General features: G+C 46.2%; 1 protein-coding gene across 1 annotated transcript in view; it reads right to left on the bottom strand.

The window, feature by feature from the left end:
• Nucleotides 1-465: 465 nt before the first annotated feature.
• LOC143794009 (cryptic protein-like) overlaps nt 466-26,966 on the bottom strand; it is a 63,812-nt gene continuing 37,311 nt past the window's right edge. The window contains exons 2-6 of the mRNA XM_077280927.1: nt 21,057-21,109; nt 18,910-19,056; nt 3,850-3,964; nt 3,660-3,760; nt 466-791 (exon numbers count right to left, since the gene is read on the bottom strand). Coding sequence (XP_077137042.1) covers nt 661-791; nt 3,660-3,760; nt 3,850-3,964; nt 18,910-19,056; nt 21,057-21,109 — 547 coding nt within the window. The 3' untranslated portion in view covers nt 466-660. The remainder of the gene's footprint in view (nt 792-3,659; nt 3,761-3,849; nt 3,965-18,909; nt 19,057-21,056; nt 21,110-26,966) is intronic.

Consider the following 26,966-nt stretch of genomic DNA (forward strand, 5'->3'; position numbering starts at 1 on the left):
CTTGTTTTTTTTTCTCCATTCAGAAAAATGTAAATATGGAGTAAAATATGAAAGCATAGAAACATGGGAGTTAAAATTTATAGTACTTGCATTTGTTAAAACCTTTAATGGTAACAAAACCTCAAAAATATTTTAGGATAGTTATACTTCTGTTTAATACTTACTGTTGAATAAAAATGCTAAAATGTTTTGAACTGTGTGAGCTCATGAAATATGCCGCTCAGGATTTGTGGGACTAATTGACCCCATTCCCACTATCACTATTGAATAGGTAAACATATTTCAATTGTCACACCCAACCCCAGAGTCATAAAAACTAGTGCTGAGCTAATTGATTTGCAAGACACCGACCCAAACCTACGTCAAATTCCGGAAATTGCACTCCTGCTTTATCAGTTTTCATACTGTAAAAAAAAAAAATTGTATTCTAGATAACCAACTCACGAGCATGGACCACTACAAAGATCAAGAAGAAAAGAATTGCTTTATTCTGAACTTTACAATTTTCATAAAGCTTAGCAGTAAACTATACAGAATTAAAAAAAAAAAAAAGTTTAGAATGATTACAATTTTCTATAAATCTCTGAAAAATAAAATCTCTTAATAAAAGTGACGCATTTTCAATTGCGCCTATAAATTAAAAATTTGGTAAAGTGGCTTCTATAGGTAACTAGGTAACGTCATCAGTCCTATGCTAACTGCAGTAAGGATAAGCATCACAACAGGACAAGGAGACCTTGCCCTTCCTTTGGACTGCATCATTCGCATTTCCTCTTTATACTCGTTGGATTCTGTGAAGGAAAACAAAAATAAATAAAAATTATATATATATATATATATATATATATATATATATATATATATATATATATATATATATATATATATATACGGACCATTCAAATACATGGAAATCACCAGGAAAAACATATAGCAATTATAGACATCAAAATCTTTTCTGCTATGAGAAGAAACAGGATGAGCTGTAGTTCTTATTCTTTCCCTAAACATTTGCAGGAGACATGGGCCCTTTATGGGAGGTAAAAGGTGTTAAATGTCTGCTACTGATTTCTTCAGCTCCCTTTGTAGTCATAAAGGACTTTTGATAAGACAACTAGAGCCTTGTCATTTTCCCTTCTATGAAAAGGGCATAAAATGCATGACAGCAGTGATTGCTTCCATATGCTCCCATTTTCTCACATAATCTAGTTATCTGTCCATTTTAACCCGACCTGCTAGGTGACAAATGGAATTCCGGACAGCTCATTGCTATCTGACGTTTTATTGCTTGCAAAATTCTGGAGTAGAATGAGGCCAATTTTACAGCGTTATTAGAGTTTATTCAGCTTTCTGGTTCTATTTTATAGTGATAATTATAATTCAGCAAAAATATTTAAACAAAACAACCATATGGAAAAATGCAAAACATAGGTCTATAAAATATCTTCTTTTGGTGAGCGGATACAGTTTCTGTACACCGTACCTGTATTTTTGTCATTCCCGATACCAACTCCCCTACTCCCCATCCCCACTGGACAGAAGCATTAGGCTGTGGGAACACGTTCCGGATTTTATGCAGAATTTTCCTGAATAAAACCGGAGATTTTCTGCAGAAAAGCCCCATGCGTTTTTCTTGCGGATTTTACGTGTTTTTTTCCGAATCTTCCCAATGCATTAAATAGCGGGAAATCCACGATTAATCCGCAAAATTAATGAACATGCTGCATATTTTTCCGCGATGCGTTTTTATCACGGAAAAAAATGCAACATGTGCACAAAAATTGTGGAATTCATTCAAAATGATGGGATGCTTAATGAAAGCATTTAAGCATTTTTTTGCCATGGAAAACCGCCAAAAAAAAAGGAAAAAATCCGGAACGTGCGCACATACCCTTATAGCATCTGTTGGGTTGTCAACAAGCTATACCAGATCCCTAAATGGCTAATCTGCTATATGCAAGTATGGATATATCACTGTATAACCAAGAAAAGACTATTACTGGCCGGAAGTGCATTTTATGTGGCCATTGAAGGTGGACTACCATCTACCATTAGCCGTGATGGATAAGGCACCTAAGGATTATTTCCACCTTCATTAACTATTGATCTATGCTCTATCTATCTGAGTGTATGTGTGTATCGATGATATCCTAGTGGTTGCCATGGTGACGATGATGTCATAAAGGTTGCCATGGTGAAGATGTCAATGGATGCCATGGCGACGATGATGTCATAATAGGTTGCCATGGCGACTATGTCAGAATGGTTGCCATGGCAAATATGATGTCATAATAGGTATATGGGCATGGGAATATGGGATGGAGGATATGTATGATGGGTATATGGGCACGGGACTATGGGATGGAGGATAATCATTATAATTTGTTATAACTAACCACAGTTAGTTACTGTGCTCGGCAACGCCGGGCTCATCAAAATATTGTAATTATATCCTACAATAGCTGATTATTGATTGGGCCAAGGGTGTGATACAGAGATATTTTTCCGTAGCCCAGGATCCTGAAGGCCTACTAAAGAAAGCACCTTTTTATAAATTGCACCCGATAGATGAGGGAACATGTTTCAGATTACACCAGGGCCCAGGAGTTTTGTTCACATCACATTTCATCTTTCAGGGTTTACGTCTAAAGCCCTGAAAACTGAGACTTGAACATATGTACTTACAAGGTAATTGACTGACGTGGTGGACTACAGTTTGGTTCTCACCGTATCATCGATGTTAATTGTCTTGTCAGCACAAGATCACATTTTCAGGGCTTTGGACTTAAGCCCCGACAAAGCCACCAATGATAAAACCTGCCTGATATTCTAGATGTAAACCTGCCCTGAAGTTCCAGCTGTAAACTTGGCCGTGTTATTTAGACTGCAGTTTACAACCACCTCGTTTGGCCATTGAATGGCATGATTATTTGTACTTGGGAAACTACATGGTTAATCTAATAGGTGCTGAACATGGCATAATACAGCTTGAAGCTGGAAGTGCACATCCCCATTATAAACCCATTACTATGGTCTATTGCTATGTGGAAATTAACCAAAAAAAACCCTACATGACAGGAATGGGGACAAAAAAGGATTAACATTTTGATGTGACTCCTCAAGGACATATTTACTGCCATTTCATGAGAATATATATATTTTTTTTGTTAATGGAATTCCAGGTTATAAATTAAGTTAAATATCTTCGTAATAATTCAATTAATTTGGCAATTCCGTCAATATATCTGAAACCATATACTGGCTGGCTACACTGCAGCCGCGACATGGGATTCATTTATCTTTGTTTCCCGGCTCTTGTAAACCGTGCATGTATGTTTTACGTGTTTGTGTTGCTTATCAAAGGCTAACATGCTCCCTCTAAACACTCTTTGGATTGCTTGGATTTTCGGAAATGGTAAAAACAGAAGGCAATCATTTTCTGTTAAGCAGTGGAGATTGCCGCAGGCACAATATAATTCTAGCAGCTTATTGCTACAGCTTCCCAAGAAATGTGTACGGATTTGTACACTTTGTTATTTTTATGTGTGTATAAATGGCCGCACTGTAAACTATGCCTTTGTTACATAAAATCTATTGCAACCTGGAGAGTCAATCATTTTCCATTGATTAAAATGGAAAGCATCTATACTTAGACTTACCACAGGCCCCAGATGGGAAGCAGTACATAACGCCATGAATGCATCTGCATAAAGCACACTTCTTGGGCAGCCAGTGATTGTGAGCTACAGAACCACAATACCTTGATGAAAAAAAAATAGAGCAGATAAAAGATCAGTCCTCGAAGGTAAATGTAATGCATGGTGTATGGTTTGCTTGCATAACACGCACCTTTTCCGCAAGTCAAACTCACAATGTCTTCCTGTGAAATGCTTAGGGCAGGCACAGAAACTGCCTAGCATGCAGGTACCTCCATTCTGACAGCAATGCTTGTCCAGTGAACTTGCTGGAAATATAAATACATATATTATGTAGATGTGAAACTTGTAATCTGTCAGCAGGTTTTGCTATGTAATCAGAGAGCAGCATAATGTAGGGAAAGGTACTCCGATTCCAGTGGCTGGGCTTTTCTGTTTCAACGCAATCATTGTTAAGCTCACTAATTAACAGACCTCTGTATCTCATCTTAGACTCTTGTAACAGTGGTGGTGCCACAGAATTGGAGGATGGCTGATGGGTACCGATATTTAAGAAAGGTTAAAGGATGGATCCAGACAACTACCACCCAGCAAGTCTGACATCAGTGGTGGCAACTACCACCCAGCAAGTCTGACATCAGTGGTGGCAACTACCACCCAGCAAGTCTGACATCAGTGGTGGCAACTAGCATCCGGTAAGTCTGACATCAGTGGTGTGCAAGATTTTTTAAAGTGCCGTATATACTCGAGTATAAGCCGACCCGAGTATAAGCCGACCCCCCTAATTTTGCCACAAAAAACTGGGAAAACTTATTGACTCGAGTATAAAGCCTAGGGGGGAAAATGCAGCAGCTACCGGTAAATGTCAAAAGTAATAATAGATACCAATAAAAGTAAAATTAACTGAGACATCAGTAGGTTAAGTGTCTTTGAATATCCATATTGAATCAGGAATTCCATATTAAAATATGCCCCATATAATCCTGCATAAAGGTTAATAAAGGCCCCATAAGATGCTCCATAGACACATTTGCCCAATAATGCTGCACAAATGCCGATTATGGCCCCATAAGATGCTCTATAAAGATATTTGCCCCTTATAGTGCTGCACAAACGTTATGGCCCTATAAGATGCTCCATACAGACACTTGCCCCATATGCCGTAGTGCCCTACAAACGTTATTTATGGCCCCATACAGACACTTGCCCCATATAGTGCTGCACAAACATTATGCCCCTATATAGTGCTGCAGAAATGTTATGGCCCCATATAGTGCTGCAGAAACGTTATGGCCCCATATAGTGCTGCAGAAACGTTATGGCCCCATATAGTGCTGCAGGAATGTTATGGCCCCATATAGTGCTGCAGGAATGTTATGGCCCCATATAGTGCTGCAGGAACGTTATGGCCCCATATAGTGCTGCAGGAACGTTATGGCCCCCATATAGTGCTGCAGGAATGTTATGGCCCCATATAGTGCTGCAGGAACGTTATGGCCCCATAGATGCTCCATACAGACACTTGCCCCATTTGCTGCAAAAAAAATAAATAAATCACATACTCACCTCTCCGTCGCTCAGGCCCCCGGCACTTTCAACAGTCACCTGCTCCTCGTTCCAGCGCCGATCTGTCTCCAGCACTGACGTTCAGCAGAGGGCGTGCACTGACCACGTCACCGCGCCCTCTGACCTCAGCGTCACTGCTGGAGACAGATCGGCGCCCGGAACGAGGAGCAGGTGACTCTCGCGCAGCGCAGCGCTCCCCTCCCCGTATACTCACCTAGTCCTGCCGCTGTGTAGATCCTGCTTCCCCGACGCCGCAGCGCTTCATCCTGTACTCAGCGGTCACATGGTACCGCTGATTACAGTAATGAATATGCGGCTGCACCCCTATGGGAGGTGGAGCCGAATATTCATTTACTGTAATGAGCGGGACCATGTGACCGCTGAGTACAGGAAGAAGCTGAAGCTGCTGCTGCCGGCGCCGGGGAAGCAGGGACTAGGTGAGTATTTTTAGACAGCCCCCGCTCCCCCTCCCCTGCCGACCCCTGGTATGACTCGAGTATAAGCCGAGAGGGGCAATTTCCGCCCAAAAAAGTGGGCTGAAAATCTCGGCTTATACTTGAGTATATACGGTATTATAAAAGATAACCTGCAGAAATACAGTATTTTGCAATGAATAATACCTTTCACAAACCAGTGCTGGTTGTCAGTTGTTATCTGTCGTGTCTAACTAACATGTTGGGTTTCTATGAGGAGGAAAGTGCAAATATGGATGCTTGTGGTTTATCTGGACTTTCCAAAGGCATTTGATATTGTAACATAAAAGCCTTATACTGAAGCTACAGAAGCAATGACTGGGGGAGACTATGCAGATGGGTAAAAAACTTGCTAAGGGACAGGAAACAGTTGTAAATGGTACGTTCTCTAAATAGGATATAGTCAGCAGTGGGGTACCACAGGGATCTGTGCTAGGACCGATTATTTCTAACCTCTTTATTAATGACCTTGTGGATGAGATTGACAGTAAAGTGTTAGTCTTTGCTAACGACACAAAACTACCATATATAGGATATTAAAATCTGACCTTTACATTACAATACTGTAAGACGATCTAAATAAAGATGACAGACTGGGCAAACGATTGGCAAATGAGATTTAATGTAGATAAATGTATAGTAATGCACTTAGGACGGAGTAATACTTTTGCTGCATATACATCAAATTGGACAATACTTGTGACTACAGAACAGGAGAAGGACTTGGGTATTCTGGCTAACAAGTATGATGAGCAGCAGCTGCGAAAGCAAACAACATTTTAGGGCTGTCCCACACGTCCAGATAATTCCGGTACCGGAATAAATCGGTACCGGAGTTATCCGTGTCCGTGTGCCTGGGAACTCACGGAGGCCATACGAGCGGCACACGTGTGCCGCCCGTATGGCGAGTGGGTACCACACGGAGCGTGTGGTACCCACTCTGCATGGTGCTGAAGCTGCTGAAGCTGCGATTCATATCCTCTCTGCAGTAGCGTTTGCTGCAGAGAAAATATGAAGAATAGTGTTAAAAATAAAGATCCATGTGTCCGCCGCCCCCCCCACCCCCTGTGCGCCCCCCCGCTGGTCAGAAAATACTTACCCGGGTCCCCCGTCGGCTGTCGCTCCTTCCTGGTCTGGCCGCGGCTTCTCCTGCATGCGGTCACGTGGGGCCGATCATTTACAGTCATGAATATGTGGCTCCACCCCCCATAGGGGCGGAGCTGACTATTCATGATTGTAAATGATCGGCCCCACGTGACCGCATACAGTAGGAGGCGCGGCCAGACCAGGAAGGAGCGAGGGAGCGGGTAAGTATTTTCTGACCAGCGGGGGGGCGCACAGGGGGTGGGGGGGCGGCAGACACATGGATCTTTATTTTTAACACTATTCTTCATATTTTCTCTATAGCAAACGCTGCTACAGGGAAGATATGAATACCGGCTTCAGCACCATGTGGGGGGGACAGCGCTTACTGTAGCGCTGTCTCCGGCACGCCACACGGACCCCAGACGGAGAATGTCCGTGTGTGGTCCGTGTTTTACGCGGACCCATTGACTCTATTGGGTCCGTGTAAAACGTGCGCTCCCACGAACACTGACATGTCTCCGTGTTTGGCACACGGAGACACGGTCCGCAAAAAATCAATGACATCTGAACAGATGCATTGATTTTTATGGGTCTACGTGTGTCAGTGTCTCCGGTACGTGAGGAAACTGTCACCTCACGTACCGGAGCCACTGACGTGTGAAACCGGCCTTAGGGTGTGTAAAGAGAGAAAATCCTGTGAACTCAACGTATTGTTACCTCTTTATAAATCACCGGTGAGGCCACACCTAGAATATGGGCTTCAGTTTTGGGCTCCACATTTTAAAAAGAATAAAATTTTTATTAAGCCATACTGGAAAAAAAGCGGATGGCACAATGATGACACCATTTATTCCTGATACCGGTATAATGGAATGTCTGAAAGGAGACCCAAGGCAGTAATTTTATGAGCCTCCAAGTAGGAAATTCTAGTATATATTCTGCTTTTGAATTTTGAGTGGTAATTTAATTGCCTTGTCCTCAATTGTAGTGGATATGCAGCAACTATCACCACTTGTAACATTTTCAATAGTGATGAATGTGAAAAATCTAGAAATATAAGAGTATTCAAACTGGGCAGTTTAAATAATAATGCAAAAGAAGCAACAGCACAATATTTTTTCAATAGGTTTAGTCAACACATTTGCGAAAGTTTCAGTACACCATAACTTACAGCGCAAGCCATAACCTTGAGCACGTGGTGAATAAACCTATTAAAGAATATATTACACAGTCCTGAAGCAGTGACTTCTTTTGTGTAATTGGCAAAGATTTAACATAATGTATTTATGGACAAGTAAGTATAAGGCAGACTGTATCACTAATCGACACCACCCTCTTGACTGGGATTAGCAGTCAAGAGGGTGGTGTCGATTAGTGATAGACAATCTGTCTTATACATGTCCATAAATACATTTTAGCACACTTAAGATTAGTGTTGAGCATTCCGATACCGCAAGTATGTCATGATGCATGATGTCATGATGCAGTTTAAAAGTCGCTGGCGCCATTTTGCGGTCACTCTGCTGTGAATTCAGTTAGTGACAGGACGCTGTTTGCTGACTGAGGGCCAGTTTAGAGATAGCGATTTGCTTCTTTGTGCTTTCCAAAGGCTAATTTAGCAACCGCTGTGTTCACCTACTATTCACCTTGCTTTTGCCTTGTAGCGCTGTTTTCACAGCGATCTGCAAGGTGTGTGTGTGTGTGTGTGTGTGTGTGTGTGTGTGTGTGTGTGTGTGTGTGTGTGTGTGTGTGTGTGTGTGTGTGTGTGTGTGTGTGTGTGTGTGTGTAGCCCACTCTCTAGTCTGAGTGCAGCCACATAGGCCATCCATAGCTGGTTGTATTCAGTTCAGGGAGGGTGGTTCATTGCCTCATACTGTTCTTTTTTTTTTTGTTTTTCAAAGTAGTGTAGTCTGCTGCACATTTTTTCAAAAAATTCCTATTAGTGTCTTTCCACCCGTCTCCAGCTAATTTGTGGAAAAACACTACATAGGATAACGTAGAGGAGGGTTTTTGGGCCTTGCAGCGCCGTTTACGGCTGTCTGCACGGTCTCTGTGTGACTGCAGCTCTATCTGTTGTCAGTTAAGCCCCCAAAAAATAAATAAATAATAAAGTTCACCAAACACACCAGTGACACGACTTTACATTTGTGTAGGCCACATTAGCTCATATTAAAGTCTAGTCCACACTTTAGAAAATTAGTGTTTCTTATACCTGTTAGGAGGAGTTGTTCAGGAATAAGCACACAAATCCGTTAGTACTTTTCTGCTTATCTTTATCAGTCAACCAAGATGAAGAAGGCAGTGAGTAAGGCACGTGGGCGCGGAGCAGGGAGGGGACGTGGGGATTCTGTGCCTGCTGCGGGCACCGGTGACTCATCAGCACCCACTTTCACCAGGGAACAGTCATTCATGCGCAGCTTTGTCGCAGAGCGCCGTACACCGCTGCTGTGTGAAGAACAAATTGAAGCCGTTGTCGGATGGATGGCAGCTAATGCATCAACTTCAATTAGTGCCACATCCTCTCAGACACAGAGCACTGGAGAGCAGCCATCTGTCTCTTCACCACCTGCCAAATTGCCCAGGCAGACAGAGAGCCCAGGACAGGAGCCGTCTCTACTTCTGTTCTCTGAATCTCTTGGCTTGGAAACAGGGGGCCAGCCAAGCAGCATTGGAGAAATGGAAGAAGAGGCAGGGTGCAGCGATGCCCAACAGCTATTTCTCTCTTCCTCTGAAGAGGCGGGTGGGCCAGTGGCTCCGTTCACAACATCGCAGGCCGCATCAGCTGATGATGACACTCAGGTGCCACTTACTGGTGCGTGCTCTGCTGCTGAGACTACCGAGGAGGAGCAGTTGGGGGCAGAGGGTAGTGTAGATGATGAGGTCCTTGACCCATCTTGGCGTGAGGGACAGGAAGGTGGTGGGAGCAGCTCTGAGGAAGAGATTCCCCGTACGGCCCAAAGAGGGAGAGGGAGGGGGAAGACTGCGGATCCTGCAGCCTCCGCTTTGGCACCCGTTAGGAGCATGTCTGTTCCAAAAGCCAAAAAGGGCGCTCCCAAGACTTGCAGTGCCTGGTCCTTTTTTGACACAGTTGCAGATGACATTTGCTATGTCAAATGCAAGGTGTGTCATCAAAAAGTCAAAAGAGGGAAAAATGTCAGCAACCTCAATACCTACAACATGTGGAAACATGTGCGCACCAGGCACGTGGCGGAGTTAGAAAAACACACTGAAGAGCTAGGCCAACCAACAGCGGCAGCTACCACCTCTTCAGCTCGTGTTGCCTCTTCCTCCAGCTCACACGCAGCTGGTTCGGCTTCCTCCCAGGATCGCCGTGGAAGAACCTCTGGCCCTGTTGTCCAGAGACCCGCTGTAATTCCACCCGCAGCACCACTTTCCCAGTCATCCACACACTCCCAGCCCAGTCTACAGCCATCGGTAGTACAGGCATGGGAGAAAAGGCGGCCTTTCTCGTCAAACCACCCACGAGCACAGGCTCTGACTGCAGGCATTGCCAAACTTCTGTCACTGGAAATGCTGTCATTCAGGCTGGTGGAGACTGACAGCTTCCGTGACTTGATGTCATTGGCAGTCCCACAGTACAATGTGCTCAGCCGCTTTTACTTCAGCAGGCAAGCCGTCCCTGCCCTGCACAAGCATGTGGAGGGACACATAAAACACGCGCTACTGAATGCCGTCAGTAGCAAGGTCCACCTCACCACCAATGCGTGGACCAGTCAACATGGACAGGGGCGATACCTTTCCCTCACTGCCCATTGGGTTAATGTCGTTGAGCCGGGTACGGATCGTGCGAGTGGCGCAGGACGTGTCCTGCCCACTCCAAGGATTGCAGGAATCCATTCTGTATGCATTGACTCCTCCTCTTACACCAGTTCCTCAGAATCATCGCTGCAGGAGCCGTCACAGTCCACCTCCACATGGACCCGTGATGAACGTTTACCTGTTACGACCGACATGAGCACAGCCGTGGCCAAACGTCAACAGGCCGTCTTGAAATTAATTTATTTGGGGAATCGAAGCCACACAGCGCAGGAGCTCTGGAATGCCATCAAGCAGGAGAGCGATGCGTGGTTTGTGCCAGCGAATCTCCAGCCAGGCATGGTAGTGTGTGATAATGGCCGAAATCTGGTGGCAGCTCTGGGCCTCGGCAACCTCACTCACATCCCATGTCTGGCACATGTGCTCAATTTGGTCGTGCAGAGTTTTTTGAGGGACTATCCGGATCTCGATGCACTGCTGCACAAGGTCCGCCTAGAGTGTGCTCACTTGCGGCGTTCCAGCACGGCAAAAGCGCGCATTGCGGCTCTGCAGCGCCGACACCGCCTGCCGGAACATTGCATCATTTGCGACCTACCTACCAGGTGGAATTCCACGTTACATATGTTGGAGCGGTTGTGTGAGCAGCAGCAAGCTGTAATGGAGTACCAGCTGCTTCAGGCGCAAAGAAGTCGCAGTCAGCGCCGTACAGACTTCACAACCACAGAGTGGGCCACTATGAATGACGTCTGCCAGGTTTTGCATCCCTTTGATTATTCCACGCGGATGGCGAGTGCAGATGATGCACTAGTCAGCATGACTGTCCCCCTTATCTGCCTGCTTGAAAAATCACTGCAAGCGCTAAGGGATGATGTTGTGGAAGAGGTGGAGGATGAGAATTCACCATTTCCATCATCTTCTGGACAGTCAGCGCCACGTGGTTCCTCACAAACGCGTAGGCAGGGGACAGTTTGTGAGGAGGATGAGGAGGAGTCAATGGAGGAGGAAGACATCCGTCCAGAGGAGGGAGTTACACAATTGTCCAGTACTCAGTGTGTACAGCGAGGGTGGGGTGATGACGAGCGGGCAGAGATCACGCCTCCAGCAGGGGACAGCATTTCTTGGGCAGTTGGCAGTCTGCAGCACATGGTGGATTACATGCTGCAGTGCCTGAGAAACGACCGCCGCATCGCCCACATTCTCAACATGTCTGATTATTGGGTGTTCACCCTCCTCGATCCTCGCTACCGGGACAACGTAGAAAGCCTCATCACACCGTTGAACCGGGAGCGAAAAATGCGGGAGTACCAAGTCACACTGGTGAATTCCATCATCTTCTCCATTCCAACTGAGAGAAGTGCTGCTAGTGCATTCCAAAGCAGCTCAGTGCGTCCAGGCAGTGGTGGAGGCTCTGCACAAAGAGGGAGCAGAAGCAGTGCCTCTGCCCAAGGCAAGACCAGTATGGCCCAACTGTGGCACAGTTTTCTGTGCCCGCCACAAAAGTCTACACCATCACAGACGGCTCCAGTCAGCAGGAGGCAACGGTTCCGTCAGATGGTGACAGACTACATGTCTTGCCCTCTTGCTGTACTCCCAGACGGCTCTTCACCTTTCAAGTTTTGGGTCTCAAAGCTGGATACATGGCCAGAGCTAAGCCAGTATGCATTGGAGGTGCTGTCTTGCCCTGCGGCCAGTGTATTATCGGAACGTGTCTTTAGTGCTGCAGGTGGTGTACTAACTGACCGTCGCATGCGACTATCCTCCGATAACGTTGACCGGCTTACTTTCCTGAAAATGAACAAGGCCTGGATCTCGCAGGAATTTGCCACTCCTCTTCCTGATTAAATAATTAGGTGACTGTCTACGTTATCCAGGTCTCCTGTTGTGTTCATCTTTCTACCACCTGAACTTAAATTCCTGGGCTCCAACACCGCCAGTTGAGGCTCAGAAGTGCCGTCTGTACAGTCAAAACATACGACCCAGTGTTATTGGGTTTCAGTAACGTCAGCTAATCCCCAGCTGTGTAGCCGGCAATGTGTCCTGCAACCGCCACGCTGACACAACAACTGAAATGTAAGGGAATCTGTCCCCCCCCCAAGGCGTTTGTTACTGAAAGAGCCACCTTGTGCAGCAGTAATGCTGCACAAGGAAAAGGTAGCTATTTTTGTTTAGCTCCTTGCACACGCAGAACTTAACACTTATAAAATGTGTCCACTGATACCGTAAAACCGTCCCAGAGGTGGGACTTTCCTTCGTAATATGACGCAGCACAGCCGTCATTCCTACCCCCTTGGCGCCGTGCCCCGGCTCCTCAGCGTTGTTTGATTCCGTCCCGGAGCCTGCGCTGTTATGTTATCCCGTGGCCAGGCACACTTAGCGCTGCCCGTCTTCTGACATCATTTGGTGTCAGGATGGCTGCGCCTGTGCGGCCGCGCTGGCCGAGAGCCCGCCTCGCAGTGTCTTCTGATTTAATCCCACTGGGGGCCTGAGATCCATGGACATGCGCAGTGCATATCTGAACCTCCACCTCTCACTCATCTCCCTACGGCTTCTTCAGACTGTGCGGTGTCAGCTGGTCCCTAATAGCATGCCACGGCCGTGACACCGCACAGTCTTAAGAAGCCGTAGGGAGGGGAGTGAGAGGTGAGGATATGCACTGCGCATGGCCATGGATCCCAGGCCCGCGGTGGGATTACGTTAGACGACACTGCGAGGCGGGCTCTCGGCCAGCGCGTCCGCACAGGCGCAGCCAGCCTGACACCAAATGATGTCAGAAGATGGGCAGCGCTAAGTGTGCCTGGCCATGGGATAACATAACAGCGCAGGCTCCGGTACGGAATCAAACAACGCTGAGGAGCCGTGGCACGGCGCCGGGGGGGTAAGAATGACGGCTGTGCTGCGTCATATTACGAAGGAAAGTCCCACCTCCGGGACGGTCTCAGGGGACACATTTTATAAGTGTTTAGTTCTGTGTTTGCAAGGAGCATAATGAAAAGAGCCACCTTTTCCTTTTGCATCTTTTGTGCTGCACAAGCTGGCTCTTTCAGCTACAAACGCCTTGGGGGGGGGGTTAAAGGTTCCCTTTCGACTTTCTCCAATCAGGCTTCGGCCTACATTGTGTTCCTCTGCTTTTCCACCTGTCCCTGGGCTCCAACACCGCTAGTTGCCGTCCAGAAGTGCTGTCCGCACAGTCCCAACAGTCGCTCCTCTGTTATTGGGGTTCAGTAACGTCAGCTGTTCCCCTGCTGTGGGTGTGGCAATCCCTCCTACCTCCTCCTGCCTCCTCCTCCTCCTCCTGTCCCTGGGCTCCAACACCGCTAGTTGCCATCCAGAAGTGCTGTCCGCACAGTCCCAACAGTCCCTCCTCTGTTATTGGGGTTCAGTAACGTCAGCTGTTCCCCTGCTGTGTGTGGCAATCCCTCCTACCTCCTCCTCCTGTCCCTGGGCTCCAACACCGCTAGTTGCCATCCAGAAGTGCTGTCCGCACAGTCCCAACAGTCCCTCCTCTGTTATTGGGGTTCAGTAACATCAGCTGTTCCCCTGCTGTGTGTGGCAATCCCTCCTACCTCCTCCACCTGTCCCTGGGCTCCAACACCGCTAGTTGCCGTCCAGAAGTGCTGTCCGCACAGTCCCAACAGTCGCTCCTCTGTTATTGGGGTTCAGTAACGTCAGCTGTTCCCCTGCTGTGTGTGTGGCAATCCCTCCTACCTCCTCCTCCTCCTCCTCCTCCACCTGTCCCTGGGCTCCAACACCGCTAGTTGTTGTCCAGAAGTGCTGTCCGCACAGAGCCAAACACCTCGCCAATGTGTTAGTGGGGTTCAGCACCGCCAGCTGTTCCCCTGCTGTGTATACGGCAACGTGTACTGCGACCGCCACGCAGGCACAACAAGTTAAATTTAAGGGAACCTGTCCCCCCCCCCACCAGGCGTTTGTTACTGAAGGAGCCACCTTGTGCAGCAGTAATGATGCAAAGGGAAAAAGTGCCTCTTTTCGTGGTGCTCCTTGCACATGCTGAACCTAACACTTATGAAAAGTGTCCCCTCCTACCGTGATACCGTCCGGTTGGTGGAACTTTCCTTTGTGATGTGACGCAGCACAGCCGTCATTCTTACCCCCTTGGCGCCGTGCGCCGCCTCCTCAGCGTTGTTTGAATCAGTCCCGGAGCCTGCGCTGTTAGGTTAGCCCTTGGCCATGCACACATTTTGCGCTGCCCGTCTTCTGACATCATTTGGTGTCAGACTGGCTGCGCCTGTGCGGCCGCGCTGGCCGAGAGCCCGCCTCGTACTGTCTTCTGATTTAATCCCACTGGGGGCCTGAGATCCATGGACATGCGCAGTGCATATCTGAACCTCCACCTCTCACTCATCTCCCTATGGCTTTTTCAGACTGTGCGGTGTCAGCTGGTCCCTAATAGCATGCCACGGCCGTGACACCGCACAGTGTGAAGAAGCCGTAGGGAGGGGAGTAAGAGGTGAGGATATGCACTGCGCATGGCCACGGATCCCAGGCCCGCGGTGGGATTACATTAGACGACACTGCGAGGCGGGCTCTTAGCCAGCGCGGCCGCACAGGCGCAGCCAGCCTGACACCAAATGATGTCAGAAGACGGGCAGCGCAAAATGTGTGCATGGCCAAGGGCTAACCTAACAGCGCAGGCTCCGGGACTGATTCAAACAATGCTGAGGAGGCGGCGCACGGCGCCAAGGGGGTAAGAATGACGGCTGTGCTGCGTCACATCACAAAGGACAGTTACACCAACCGGACGGTATCACGCTAGGAGGGGACACTTTTCATAAGTGTTAGGTTCAGCATGTGCAAGGACCATAATTAAAAGAGCTAAGTTTACCTTTTCCAGCATTACTGCTGTACACGATGGCTCTTTCAGCTACAAACGCTTGGGGGGGGGGGGTTAAAGTTTCCCTTTCAACTTGCTCCAGTGCAGGCTTCGGCCTACACTGTAATCCCTCTCCTCCTCCTGCTGACCCTGGGCTCTAACACCGCCAGTTGGGGCCCAGATGTGCTGGCTGCACAGAGCCAAACACCAGCCAATGTGTCAGTGGGGTTCAGCACCACCAGCTGTTCCCCTGCTGTGTAGCCGGCAACGTGTCCTGCAAAAGCCTCGCAGGCACAAGAACTAAAATTGAAGGAAACCTGTCCCCCCTCCCCCAGGCGTTTCTACGTTTTACAGCCACCTTGTACGACAGTAATGCTGCATGTGTGCAAGGTGGCTCCGAAACTTATTCTCCTTGCCCAGGTTGAACTGAACACGTCTAAAATGAGTCCTCTGCGACCATTAAAACATCCCTCAGGTGTGATTTTCCTTTGTATTGACATGCAACAAGCTCCTTGGTAGCGCTGCCCGTCTTCTGGCATCATTGTTTGGCTGCCTGCGCCTCTGCAGCCGCCTTGCCCCACACAACGCCCCTCGGTGTCTTATTTATTTTGACTGCGAGGGTGTGATTGATGGGCATGAGCAGTGCATATGTTCGCCTGTCACTCGTCTCCTTCCGCCTTCTTCAGAGTGTGCGGCTTCATGGCCGTGGCATGCGATAAGGTATCAGCTGAAGCCGCACAGTTTGAAGCGGGTGTGAGGACCCGAGTGTGAGAGGCGAACATATGTGCTGCGCCAGGCCATGAATCCCAGCCCCGCAGTGTTTTAACAATGTTAAGACACTGCGGGGCTGGGATTCATGGTCATCGCGAACCGCACCGGCCGACATTAAATGATGTCAGAAGATGGGCAGCGCTAACAGCGCTAGGCCAGGGGATAACACGACAGCGCAGACTCCTGTACAGCAAATAACAACGCTCAGGAGGCTGCACCCAGCACCAAGGTGGGATTCTTGACATCTGTGCTGCGTCTCATTACGAAGGGAACTCGCGCCTCCAACACAGTTTGACTGTATAAAGGGCTAAATGTTATAAGTGTTTCATTCAGCGTGTGCAAGGAGAAAAATTAAAAGAGCAACCTTTGACTTGTGCAGCACTACTGCTGCATAAGCTGTGGCTCTTCTACTTTGTAACCCCTGAGGGGGGGTTAAAGGTTACCTTTGAAATTGGTTCAATTAGGCTTCGGCCTACACTCTGCTCCCCCTGCAGAGCCCGGGCTCCAACACCGCCAGTTGGGGCCCGGTACTGCTAGCTGCACAGAGAAAAACACCAGCCAATGTGTCAGTGGGGTTCAGCACCGCCAGCTGTTCCCCTGCTGTGCAGCCGGCAACGTGTCCTGCAACTGCCACGCAGACACAACAGACCCAAAGCTGCCGCCAGTGCAGGCTTCGGCCTACACTCTGCTCCCTCTCCTCCTCCTCCTGCTGACCCTTTGCTCCAACACTGCTAGTTGGGGCTCTAGGAAGACAAGCTTGAATAGGTCCCCATCCTGGTTCCAGTAACGTCAGCTGGTCCTCGGTCGTTCCATTGGCTCTTGGACCTTCGGCTACCCATCCGGGTTCCAGTACCGTCAGCTGGTTCTCGGCAGTGTCTTTTGCTCTTGTACCTTCTGCTCCCCATCCTGGTTCCAGTACCGTCAGCTGGTTCCGGGCAGAGCCTTTGGCTTAGGTGCCTCCCTCTGGATATCCGAGTTCCACCAACGTCAGGTGGTCCTTTGTAGTGCTTTCAGGCACGGGTACCTCCTGCTTAGTAACTGGGTTCCAGTAACGTCAGCTGGTCCTCGGTCGTTCCATTGGCTCTTGGACCTTCGGCTACCCATCCGGGTTCCAGTACCGTCAGCTGGTTCTCGGCAGTGTCTTTTGCTCTTGTACCTTCTGCTCCCCATCCTGGTTCCAGTACCGTCAGCTGGTTCCGGGCAGAGCCTTTGGCTTAGGTGCCTCCCTCTGGGTATCCGAGTTCCACCAACGTCAGGTGGTCCTTGGTAGTGCTTTCAGGCACGGGTACCTCCTGCTTAGTAACCGGGTTCCAGCAACGTCAGCTGGTCCTCGGTAGTTCCATTGGCTCTTGGACCTTCGGGTAGCCATCCGAGTTCCAGTTCCATCAGCTGGTTCTCGGCATTTTCTCAGCCTTCTTGTACCTTCTGCTACATTTCCAAGTTCAAGAGACTAAACACGATGACCTGGAAGACCACCCCTAAGATGACGACGACACCAGAGACGACAACCACCGTGATGACGACGACCCTGGAGACGATGACCCTGAAGACCACCCCGATGACGACGACCCCGGAGACGACGACCCTGAAGACCACCCCGATGACGACGACCCCGGAGACGACGACCCTGGAGACGACGACGACCTGGAAGACCGAGAAGCAGAAGAACAAGAGGCTGCAGAACAAAGAGCAGAAGAACATTAAGCATAAGACTAAATATCAGAGCAAAAGATATTATCTAAATTATAAGCAGAAGAAGACTAAGCAGTGTATGGGGGTGAGTCCGTTCCTCCTCGTGGTGCCCCTGGATAAAGCCTGATGCTGCAGGCCAAACTGAACGCGGACAAATGTAACTGTTTTGTGACAGGCAGAACGGAAGGTGTAATCTTCAAACTTTTATAGATAACAACTACGGGAATGCTTGTCACAAATAAGAATATGATGAAGAAGTAGAATATGATGAAGATAATAGTAAAATAAAAAGAATATGAACAATGTAACCCAAAAAATAATAGGTAGAAGATGAAGAAGAAGATGAATAAAGTGAAGAAGTTGATGTCAAAGAAGCTGATGATGAGGACAATGAAGAAGAAAGTGTGGGAGAAGTAAAAAAGAAGGTGAAGGGCGTGGAAGTAGTGAAACATCAATATCTGACAAAATAAAAAAAAAATTAACATAGTCAAAATCTTTCTAATGCCGAACGTCATAAAAAACAAAACAAAATCCTGCTATTCTATTAGATTGGGCTAAACCTCTGTGCCTTTAATGTCTCCGCCACGTCCCCCAATACATCCTACATTATTCTTAGTTGTTTTCCTTCATGTAGAATTAACCTACAAGGAAAGAAAGGGTTTATTTTAATTCCGATATTTTCGTCCCATTGACTTGCATTGGGATCGGGTATCGGTATCGGATTAGATCCGATACTTTGACGGTATCGGCCGATACTTTCCGATATCGGAAGGTATCGCTCAACACTATTTAAGATATTAAAGAAAAAAAAAAAAAAAAAAAGATTGTAAATCTTCCTCTATTCTCGGGTAGCTGACAAAAGCCAAAGTAGGCTCCTAAGCAAGGCAGTAGAGGAGGGAGATTTTATTTCAGAGTGTAAGGTAAGGTTCATGTAATAATTTTGCATCCTCACCTGTGGGGTTTCATTTAACACCGTACGGGTATAGGCTTTACATAATATTTTTGGAAAAGCGACAATGAAAAATAAAATGGCATACAGATATACAACGCGACTTACTTTTCGTAAGCCCAATAAAGGGAATCTTTTCTCCAGTGCTTTTGTGCTTTCGAATTCCAGTGTGGTTAGCGTCCCTCACAGGCTTCTCTAAAGAGGTTTCCACCAGCAGTGTAGACCTAGCCGTGATCATTGTTCTGTGCTGAAAATCTGACATCAGATATACATAATGCATTATTAAATACAGACTTTATTTTATATTAATCTAGACAGCACAGAATTAAGACCCCCCTACATGAAGTAGCAAAATATGATGGCTACAGATGGTTAGACTTCAAATCATGTACATTATACAATTAAATGTTTGCCACCTTTTTAAAAATATTTATGCTGGCAAAAGTAATGTAAAAAAAGGCATAAACAAAGATAATAAAAAGCTATTACAAGGTAATATCCATGTTATATAGGCTGACCCATACTTTTACTATGGGGTTCTTGGAAAGAAGGAAAGAGAGGGGGGGGGTGTGGAAGAATCTCCAAAAGGACTCATCCCTTTTGATTCTGCTTTGTTTTGTTGAGCCAAAACCAGTTAGGGGGAGAGGAATTATTCTAATGAATATGGAAGAGTAAGACATTGTAAAATAAACTATGCCAGCTTCTCCAGTATCCAGCGCTACTCCAGTCCTCTTCTGGGTCACGTGACGACTATTCAGATTTTGTGGTTCACATGTGACCCTAAAGTTCCTTTTACAATGTAAGCCTACGGAGTCTCATTCGGACACCCCATTTGGTTACATTGTGAAAGTGACTTCTGGCATTGCAGTAGCTTAGGTATCCATGGTTACAACTCATATAGTAACAGTTAGCCATTAGTGGTCATAACTAGTGATGAGCGAGTGTACTCGTTGCTCGGGTTTTCCCAAGCACGCTCGGGTGTGTCCGAGTATTTGTAAGTGCTCGGAGATTTAGTTTTTGTTGACGCAGCTGCATGATTTACGGCGGCTAGCCAGCCTGAGTACATGTGGGGGTTGCCTGGTTGCTAGGGAATCCCCACATGTATTCAAGCTGTCTATCAGCTGTAAATCATGCAGCTGAGGCAACGAAAACTAAATCTCCGAGCACTAACAAATACTCGGCGATCACCCGAGCGACGAGTTTACGCGTTCATCACTAGTCATAACCATGGATTCTACTGCAATGCCCTGCACATGGGTTATGCAACATAGCAAATCAGAAAAATTATACTTCATTTCTAGTTGGAGGTATTTACTATTATTATACCTACTACATATTGGGATAGGATCTTAAAGATGGGACTACCCATTTTACCGCAAGTCGGAAGAGCAGCCCCGTGACCCAGATGAAGACCAAAGATGGCAGTGAGTATATTAATACCGATATTACATATACTGTACATTCATAAAGATTTAGCCCATAAATCATTTTGACTAGGTTTTTGTCCTGATGAAAAGGTCCTGCATTGACCTCGAAACGCGTTGACATGATAAACCTGTTAGAATAAAGTGGAAAATATTCATGGAGTACTATTATCAGCAGCGCATCCAGTGACACTTCACCCGGATATGTTCTAAATCTTTTTAATGGCATTGCCTCTTTAAATCTTCAGTCACATAAGAGAGGTGTAATAATTTTACCTATTCTGGGCGTCCTTCCACTACTGCCCCCAGATCTACATTTTGCATCTGTTCTTAAGCGAGATCCAAGACCTTACATCAAGACATGAGCAATGCACAGCAGATACATGAAATTGCAGTACAGACATAGGACATTTCCCAAAATGGGTTAGATATTTTCCTTTCTCTAAACAACTCCACAAAATTATTTATGGCAAATGCAATGCAAAAATTGCCTTAAATTTTTCGATTACAGTTTGCATTGTGGTTGCATATTTTCCATTCAAGTAAGAACATGGGGAGAATTTACACTATTTTTTTTTCTTTTTTTATTTCTTTAGGCTTTTTTTTATGCAGATAATTATTAAAAACGGTTTCATCCAAATAAATATATTGGTAATGTTTAGCACCCTATATTTAAATGCTGAAGGTAGAGAAAGATTTCCTGAGGGTTTATAATGTATATTGCGCTTTTGACATCAACTTAACCTTTTCTTCGTGTGACAATTAGCAATTTTCTTTACTGCGATTTCAAGTCAAATCACACATTCACTCTGGTACCCGGCAGACACTCACCAATTCCCAAGTGACCGGCAATAAGGAGCTGAAAAGCCAGGTAATACAAAAGTCTGGAGAATACAAAGAGAACATATTTAATTAACTCTCGTGTTCAAGTGTTAAAGGTAAGCATTTGAATGCATTAATTTGCCATTTTGAATCCCAAAGGCCGCACAGCTAAGTGGCCTTGCGGGGCTTTAATTAATGTTACCTACTAAGTAAACTAACCCTCCTGAAGTGACCTGTTTAGGCCTGCTAATTAAGCCTTTTACTGCACCAAATTCAGTTCACTGGACTATGCAACTTTATTACAATTATAATTGCCTGCTAATAATTTGCACTGGATAAGATTAATAGGCTTAGTGTCTCATTTTTTGCAAAAAAAAAGTGGTATCTGTACAGCTCTACATTGAGACAACAAATTAGATATTTTTCACATGCACAACAACTTGCCATCTTACATGAATGCAGAGAAAATAAATATATTGCTTAACCACTTGTGGTGCATGAAAATGGTACATTAAACAGCTGATACGCAAGCCATTATGAACTCTATATGTACACTGCCATACTACAGATTGGTATGGCAAGGCAATCTAATTTGGCACCCATAGTCTGCTTTTGGCCTAGGCTGTGCCTTTGATTTTATAAGGAGAAACACAGAGGAGCTTTATCACCTACATCATTTATGGACAAACGCTCATGTTTCTCACTAACGAGAAAAAGGGGCCAAAATCTTTTTTTTTTTTTTTTCCAGGAAAAAAAATCTAAGAATGGCACCAGATCCAGCGGCAAAGTGTGTATATAGATCCTACGACCAAAGCTATGCTTAGTCTGGTTTATCCTCAAGAGGTGGTATGTAACACGCTCCTTGCGGTGCTCAGCATCATGTAGTAGTCTTTGAAAAATGCGTACACGAGAAGAAAGGAAGATGTGGCACTCACCAAATCGTGTTGAGATAAAAGTCCTTTATTTCGCCATTACATAGATCAAGGACATCAGACGACCGTTTCGCGCCGACTGCGCTTCAACGGGTCCAGGTGTAAGCATGATATGATGTCCTTTAACCATGTAATGGCAAAATAAAGGACTTTTACTGCAGCACAATTTGGGGAGGGCCACATCTTTGTGTGTGTGTGTGTGTGTGTGTGTGTGTGTGTGTGTGTGTGTGTGTGTGTGTGTGTGTGTGTGTGTGTGTGTGTGTGTGTGTGTGTGTGTGTGTGTGTGTGTGTGTATATATATATATATATATATATATATATATATATATATATATATATATATATATATATATATATATATATATATATATATATATATATACACACACACATATAGATACACACACATCAATGGGAGGTATGTCTCACAGGCAAGGCTGCTCCCTGTAATGTAACCCAGGGTATTTTCTTTGCTGCACATAAGCACTAGGATGTTGTTTAGTGCCCGAGGTCCGCGTTGCGGGTAGCTGTGAGAGATGGGCGGGTCTGGATACCGACATACCTCACCTCTGGGTGTGTTTACAGCCTATTTAATGGAGGCTGTTTGGCACATGGTTTGTGTCTGGGGAGCAAAGAGGCCTCCTGTGCGTGGCTCCATACTGAGCCTGCATGCTGGACATTGCCCAGCCTGTGTGCCAACAGGCCTGAGGGAGCAGAACCCGACTAAGAACATTTTGTGTTGTTTTGCCGACTCTTAAGGCTGTTCACCTTTTGTTGTTTCTTAGGGGTTTATGGAACAAATAAACCCGCACGGACTTTTTAAAGAAATGTGCCCCCTGTCTTCCTCCTGCCGCACCCCTGAGTGAGTACGAGATAGATATACACACACTATGTATATGTATATATATTTTGCTCCGACGCGTGGATCAAAATCTACAGGTCTCTGATTTTACTAAGACTGCTGGCCCCCCCCCCAAAGAATGAATAACATCTTAGACATGTGAATGGCCCCATAGACTTTTGCCAAAATGATTCCGATCGTGAAAATCGCAGATAGCACTTGAGTCATAAGAGAATATCGTAAGCCAGTATGAGGCTTAAAGCAAGAGTCAGATGGCCGTATAACAAGCGAGGATTGGACGTGCTCAGAACTAGACATCAGCTCTCCTGACTGTGACAGCATGTATTTCTATGCAGCTGTCGCGCTCGGGTCGGGAGAGCCAACAGTAAGTTTGAGCATTGCGTTATGATCCTCGTCCGAGTTATTCAGCCATGTGACTCTACCCTAAGGCTGGGGTTGTGTGTTAATTTCGGCTACGACAGCTTTCATTGCCAAAAATTGTTCTCTGCTGATACTACATTGCAGTGTGATGCTGGTAAATGAAGTTACATTACAACCCACAAAGTGCTGCAAAACCTACAAAGACACAGAAAATTCCAACTATTTGATTATTTGTGACTTGGTGTCACAGTACCTTTTCAATTGCATTGAGACTTTTTTGCATTATATCGTGATGTAGCAGCATCATTTGTGTTCTGGCCAAAATTCTAATCTGGCATCAGACTAAAGCTTGCTTTCCTTATGAACCCTAAGGCACACAATCATAATGGAGATCCTTGTACAACCCCTGGCAAAAATTATGTAAATCACCGGCCTTGGAGGATGTTCATTCAGTTTAATTTTGCAGACAAAAAGAAGATCACAGACATGGCACAAACTGAAGTAATTTCAAATGGCAACTTTCTTGCTTTAAGAAACACTAAAAGAAATACAGAACAAAAAAAATGTGGTAGTCTGTAATGGTTACTTTTTTTTTTAAACCAAGCATAGGGTAAAAATACTCAGTGTATGCATGGAAAAATATTTAGAATTGAGAGCCCTCCGTGGTTGATACCTTTTAATGGCTAACTGAAAAGATGGTAACAAATTGCAAGCTTTCGAGACTACACAGGTCTCTTCATCAGGCAAAGACTAAAAGTAATTCTGAAGAATCACATATTTATGCACAACATAGCACAGAAAAAAAAAAGGAAAAATCATGGATAAGACAGGTGACATGAAGCAGAATTACCATGAGTGATAAACAGTTATGTCCATAAATATTGGGCCAGTTCTCAGATAAGGATTGTTTTATTGTCCTCTGATTGGGATCTAGTTCTGTTGTGATGACTAGTGTTGAGCGATACCGTCCGATACTTGAAAGTATCGGTATCGGATAGTTATCGGCCGATACCCGAAAAATATCGGATATCGCCGATACCGATACCAATGCATTTCAATGGGACGCAAAGTATCGGAATGGTTCCCAGGGTCTGAAGGAGAGGAAACTCCTTCAGGCCCTGGGATCCATATTCATGTGTAAAATAAAGAATTAAAATAAAAAATATGGATATACTCACCTCTCCGGTGGCCCCTGGATCTTACCGCTGTAACCGGGAGCCTTTGTTCCTAAGAATGAGCGAGTGAAGGACCTTCGATGACGTCGCGGCTGACGTCGCGGCTTCTGATTGGTCGCGTGAGCGGTCACATGAGCGGTCATGCGACCAATCAGAAGCCGCGACGTCATCGAAGGCCATTCACGCGCTCATTCTTAGGAACAAAGGCTCCCGGTTACAGCAGTAAGATCCAGGGGCCACCGGAGAGGTGAGTATATCCATATTTTTTATTTTAATTCTTTATTTTACACATGAATATGGCTCCGATACCGATTCCCGATACCACAAAAGTATCGGAACTCTGTATCGGAATTCCGATACCGCAAGTATCGGCCGATACCCGATACTTGCGGTATAGGAATGCTCAACACTAGTGATGACCCCTCATAGTCTGAGTGGCAAGTTCCTTAGTTGATGCAAAAAGACATAAATCCGTTCGACACATTCATTCCTGCAGTGAGACTGTCAAAGGTCATCATCAGTTTGTATTCCCTGTTATGATCCGGTGGTAGAAATCACCAAACTGACCTGATAGGTAAACCTGAATAGTGGGACAAGCTCCGGGGATGTGGGAACTATACCGACCGCAATCCTGATCCTATCCACACACACTAAAGGCAGCCGTGGAGCCATACCTAAAAACCTAGACACCTCTTCATGGCCTGAGAAACTAGCTACCCCTAGAGAGAAAGCAAGCCTCACTTGCCTCAGAGAAATAACCCCAAAGTTTAGGCAGCCCCCCACAAATAATAACGGTGAGTTAAGGGGAAAATACAAACGTAGGAATGAAAAACAGGTTTAAGCAAATGAGGCCCACTAACACTAAATAGACAGAAGATAGCAGGGATCTGTGCGGTCGGTACAAGAACTATCAAAAACTATCCACACAGAAAGTACAAGAACCCCCACACGACTCACGATGTGAGAGGCGCACTCTGCTCCCCAGAGCTTCCAGCAAGCAAAAAATCACATATAAGCAAGCTGGACTGAACACATCATATACTGAGAAACATATTCAAGGAAACAATGAGCAAAAAGAACTAGCAAGACTTAGCTTCTCAGAAATAGACAGGTCACCAGGAAAATCCAGGAGAGGTCAGAACCAGTACTGAATACAACGACAGCAGGCAACAAGTAAAGGTCCAGGTGGAATTAAATAGGAACCAGCATAGCAGGAAATGAGGCAGCTGAGCCCAGCTCCAGACCCGCAGTATCGCTAAAGGCCACCAGAGGGAGCCCAGACGGAATTCACAACAGTACCCCCCCCCTTGAGGAGGGGTCCCCGAACCCTCACCAGAGCCCCCAGGCCGATCTGGACGAGCCGAATGAAAGGCACGAACCAAATCGGCCACATGGACATCCGAGGCGACAACCCAGGAATTATCCTCCTGACCATAGCCCTTCCATTTAACTAAGTACTGAAGCTTCCGTCTCGAAACACGAGAATCCAAGATCTTCTCCATCACATACTCCAATTCTCCCTCGACCAAGACCGGAGCAGGAGGGTCAACAGAAGGAACCACAGGCACCACATACCTCCGCAACAATGACCTATGGAACACATTGTGAATGGCAAATGATGCTGGGAGGTCCAAACGAAACGATACAGGGTTGAGGATTTCCAAAATCTTATAAGGACCGATGAAACGAGGCTTGAACTTAGGAGAGGAAACCTTCATCGGAACATAACGAGAAGACAACCATACCAAATCCCCCACACGAAGTCGGGGACCCACACAGCGACGGCGGTTAGCGAAGCGCTGAGCCTTCTCTTGTGACAACGTCAAATTGTCCACCACGTGGTTCCAAATCTGCTGCAACCTATCCACCACAGAATCCACCCCAGGACAGTCAGAAGGCTCAACCTGACCTGAGGAAAAACGAGGATGAAAACCAGAATTGCAATAAAAAGGCGAAACCAAAGTAGCAGAACTAGCCCGATTGAGGGCGAACTCAGCCAATGGCAAAAAAGTCACCCAATCATCCTGATCCACAGAAACAAAACATCTCAGATAAGTCTCCAAGGTCTGATTAGTTCGTTCGGTTTGGCCATTCGTCTGAGGATGGAAGGCCGATGAAAAAGATAATTCAATGCCCATCTTAGCACAAAAGGACCGCCAAAATCTGGACACAAACTGGGATCCTCTGTCAGACACAATATTCTCGGGAATACCATGCAAGCGAACCACATTCTGAAAAAACAGTGGAACCAAATCGGAGGAGGAAGGCAGCTTCGGCAAGGGCACAAAATGGACCATTTTAGAAAAATGATCACAAACCACCCAGATAACAGACATCTTCTGAGAGACTGGAAGATCCAAATTAAAATCCATGGAAATATGTGTCCAGGGCCTCTTCGGGACAGGTAAAGGCAAAAGCAATCCACTGGCACGAGAACAGCAAGGCTTGGCCCGAGCACAAATCCCACAGGACTGCACAAAGGAACGCACATCCCGCGACAAGGAAGGCCACCAAAAGGACCTAGCCACCAAATCCCTGGTACCAAAAATCCCAGGATGACCCGCCAACACCGAAGAATGAACCTCGGAAA

Source organism: Ranitomeya variabilis, chromosome 1 (assembly GCF_051348905.1).
Source record: "Ranitomeya variabilis isolate aRanVar5 chromosome 1, aRanVar5.hap1, whole genome shotgun sequence".
NCBI lineage: Eukaryota > Metazoa > Chordata > Amphibia > Anura > Dendrobatidae > Ranitomeya > Ranitomeya variabilis.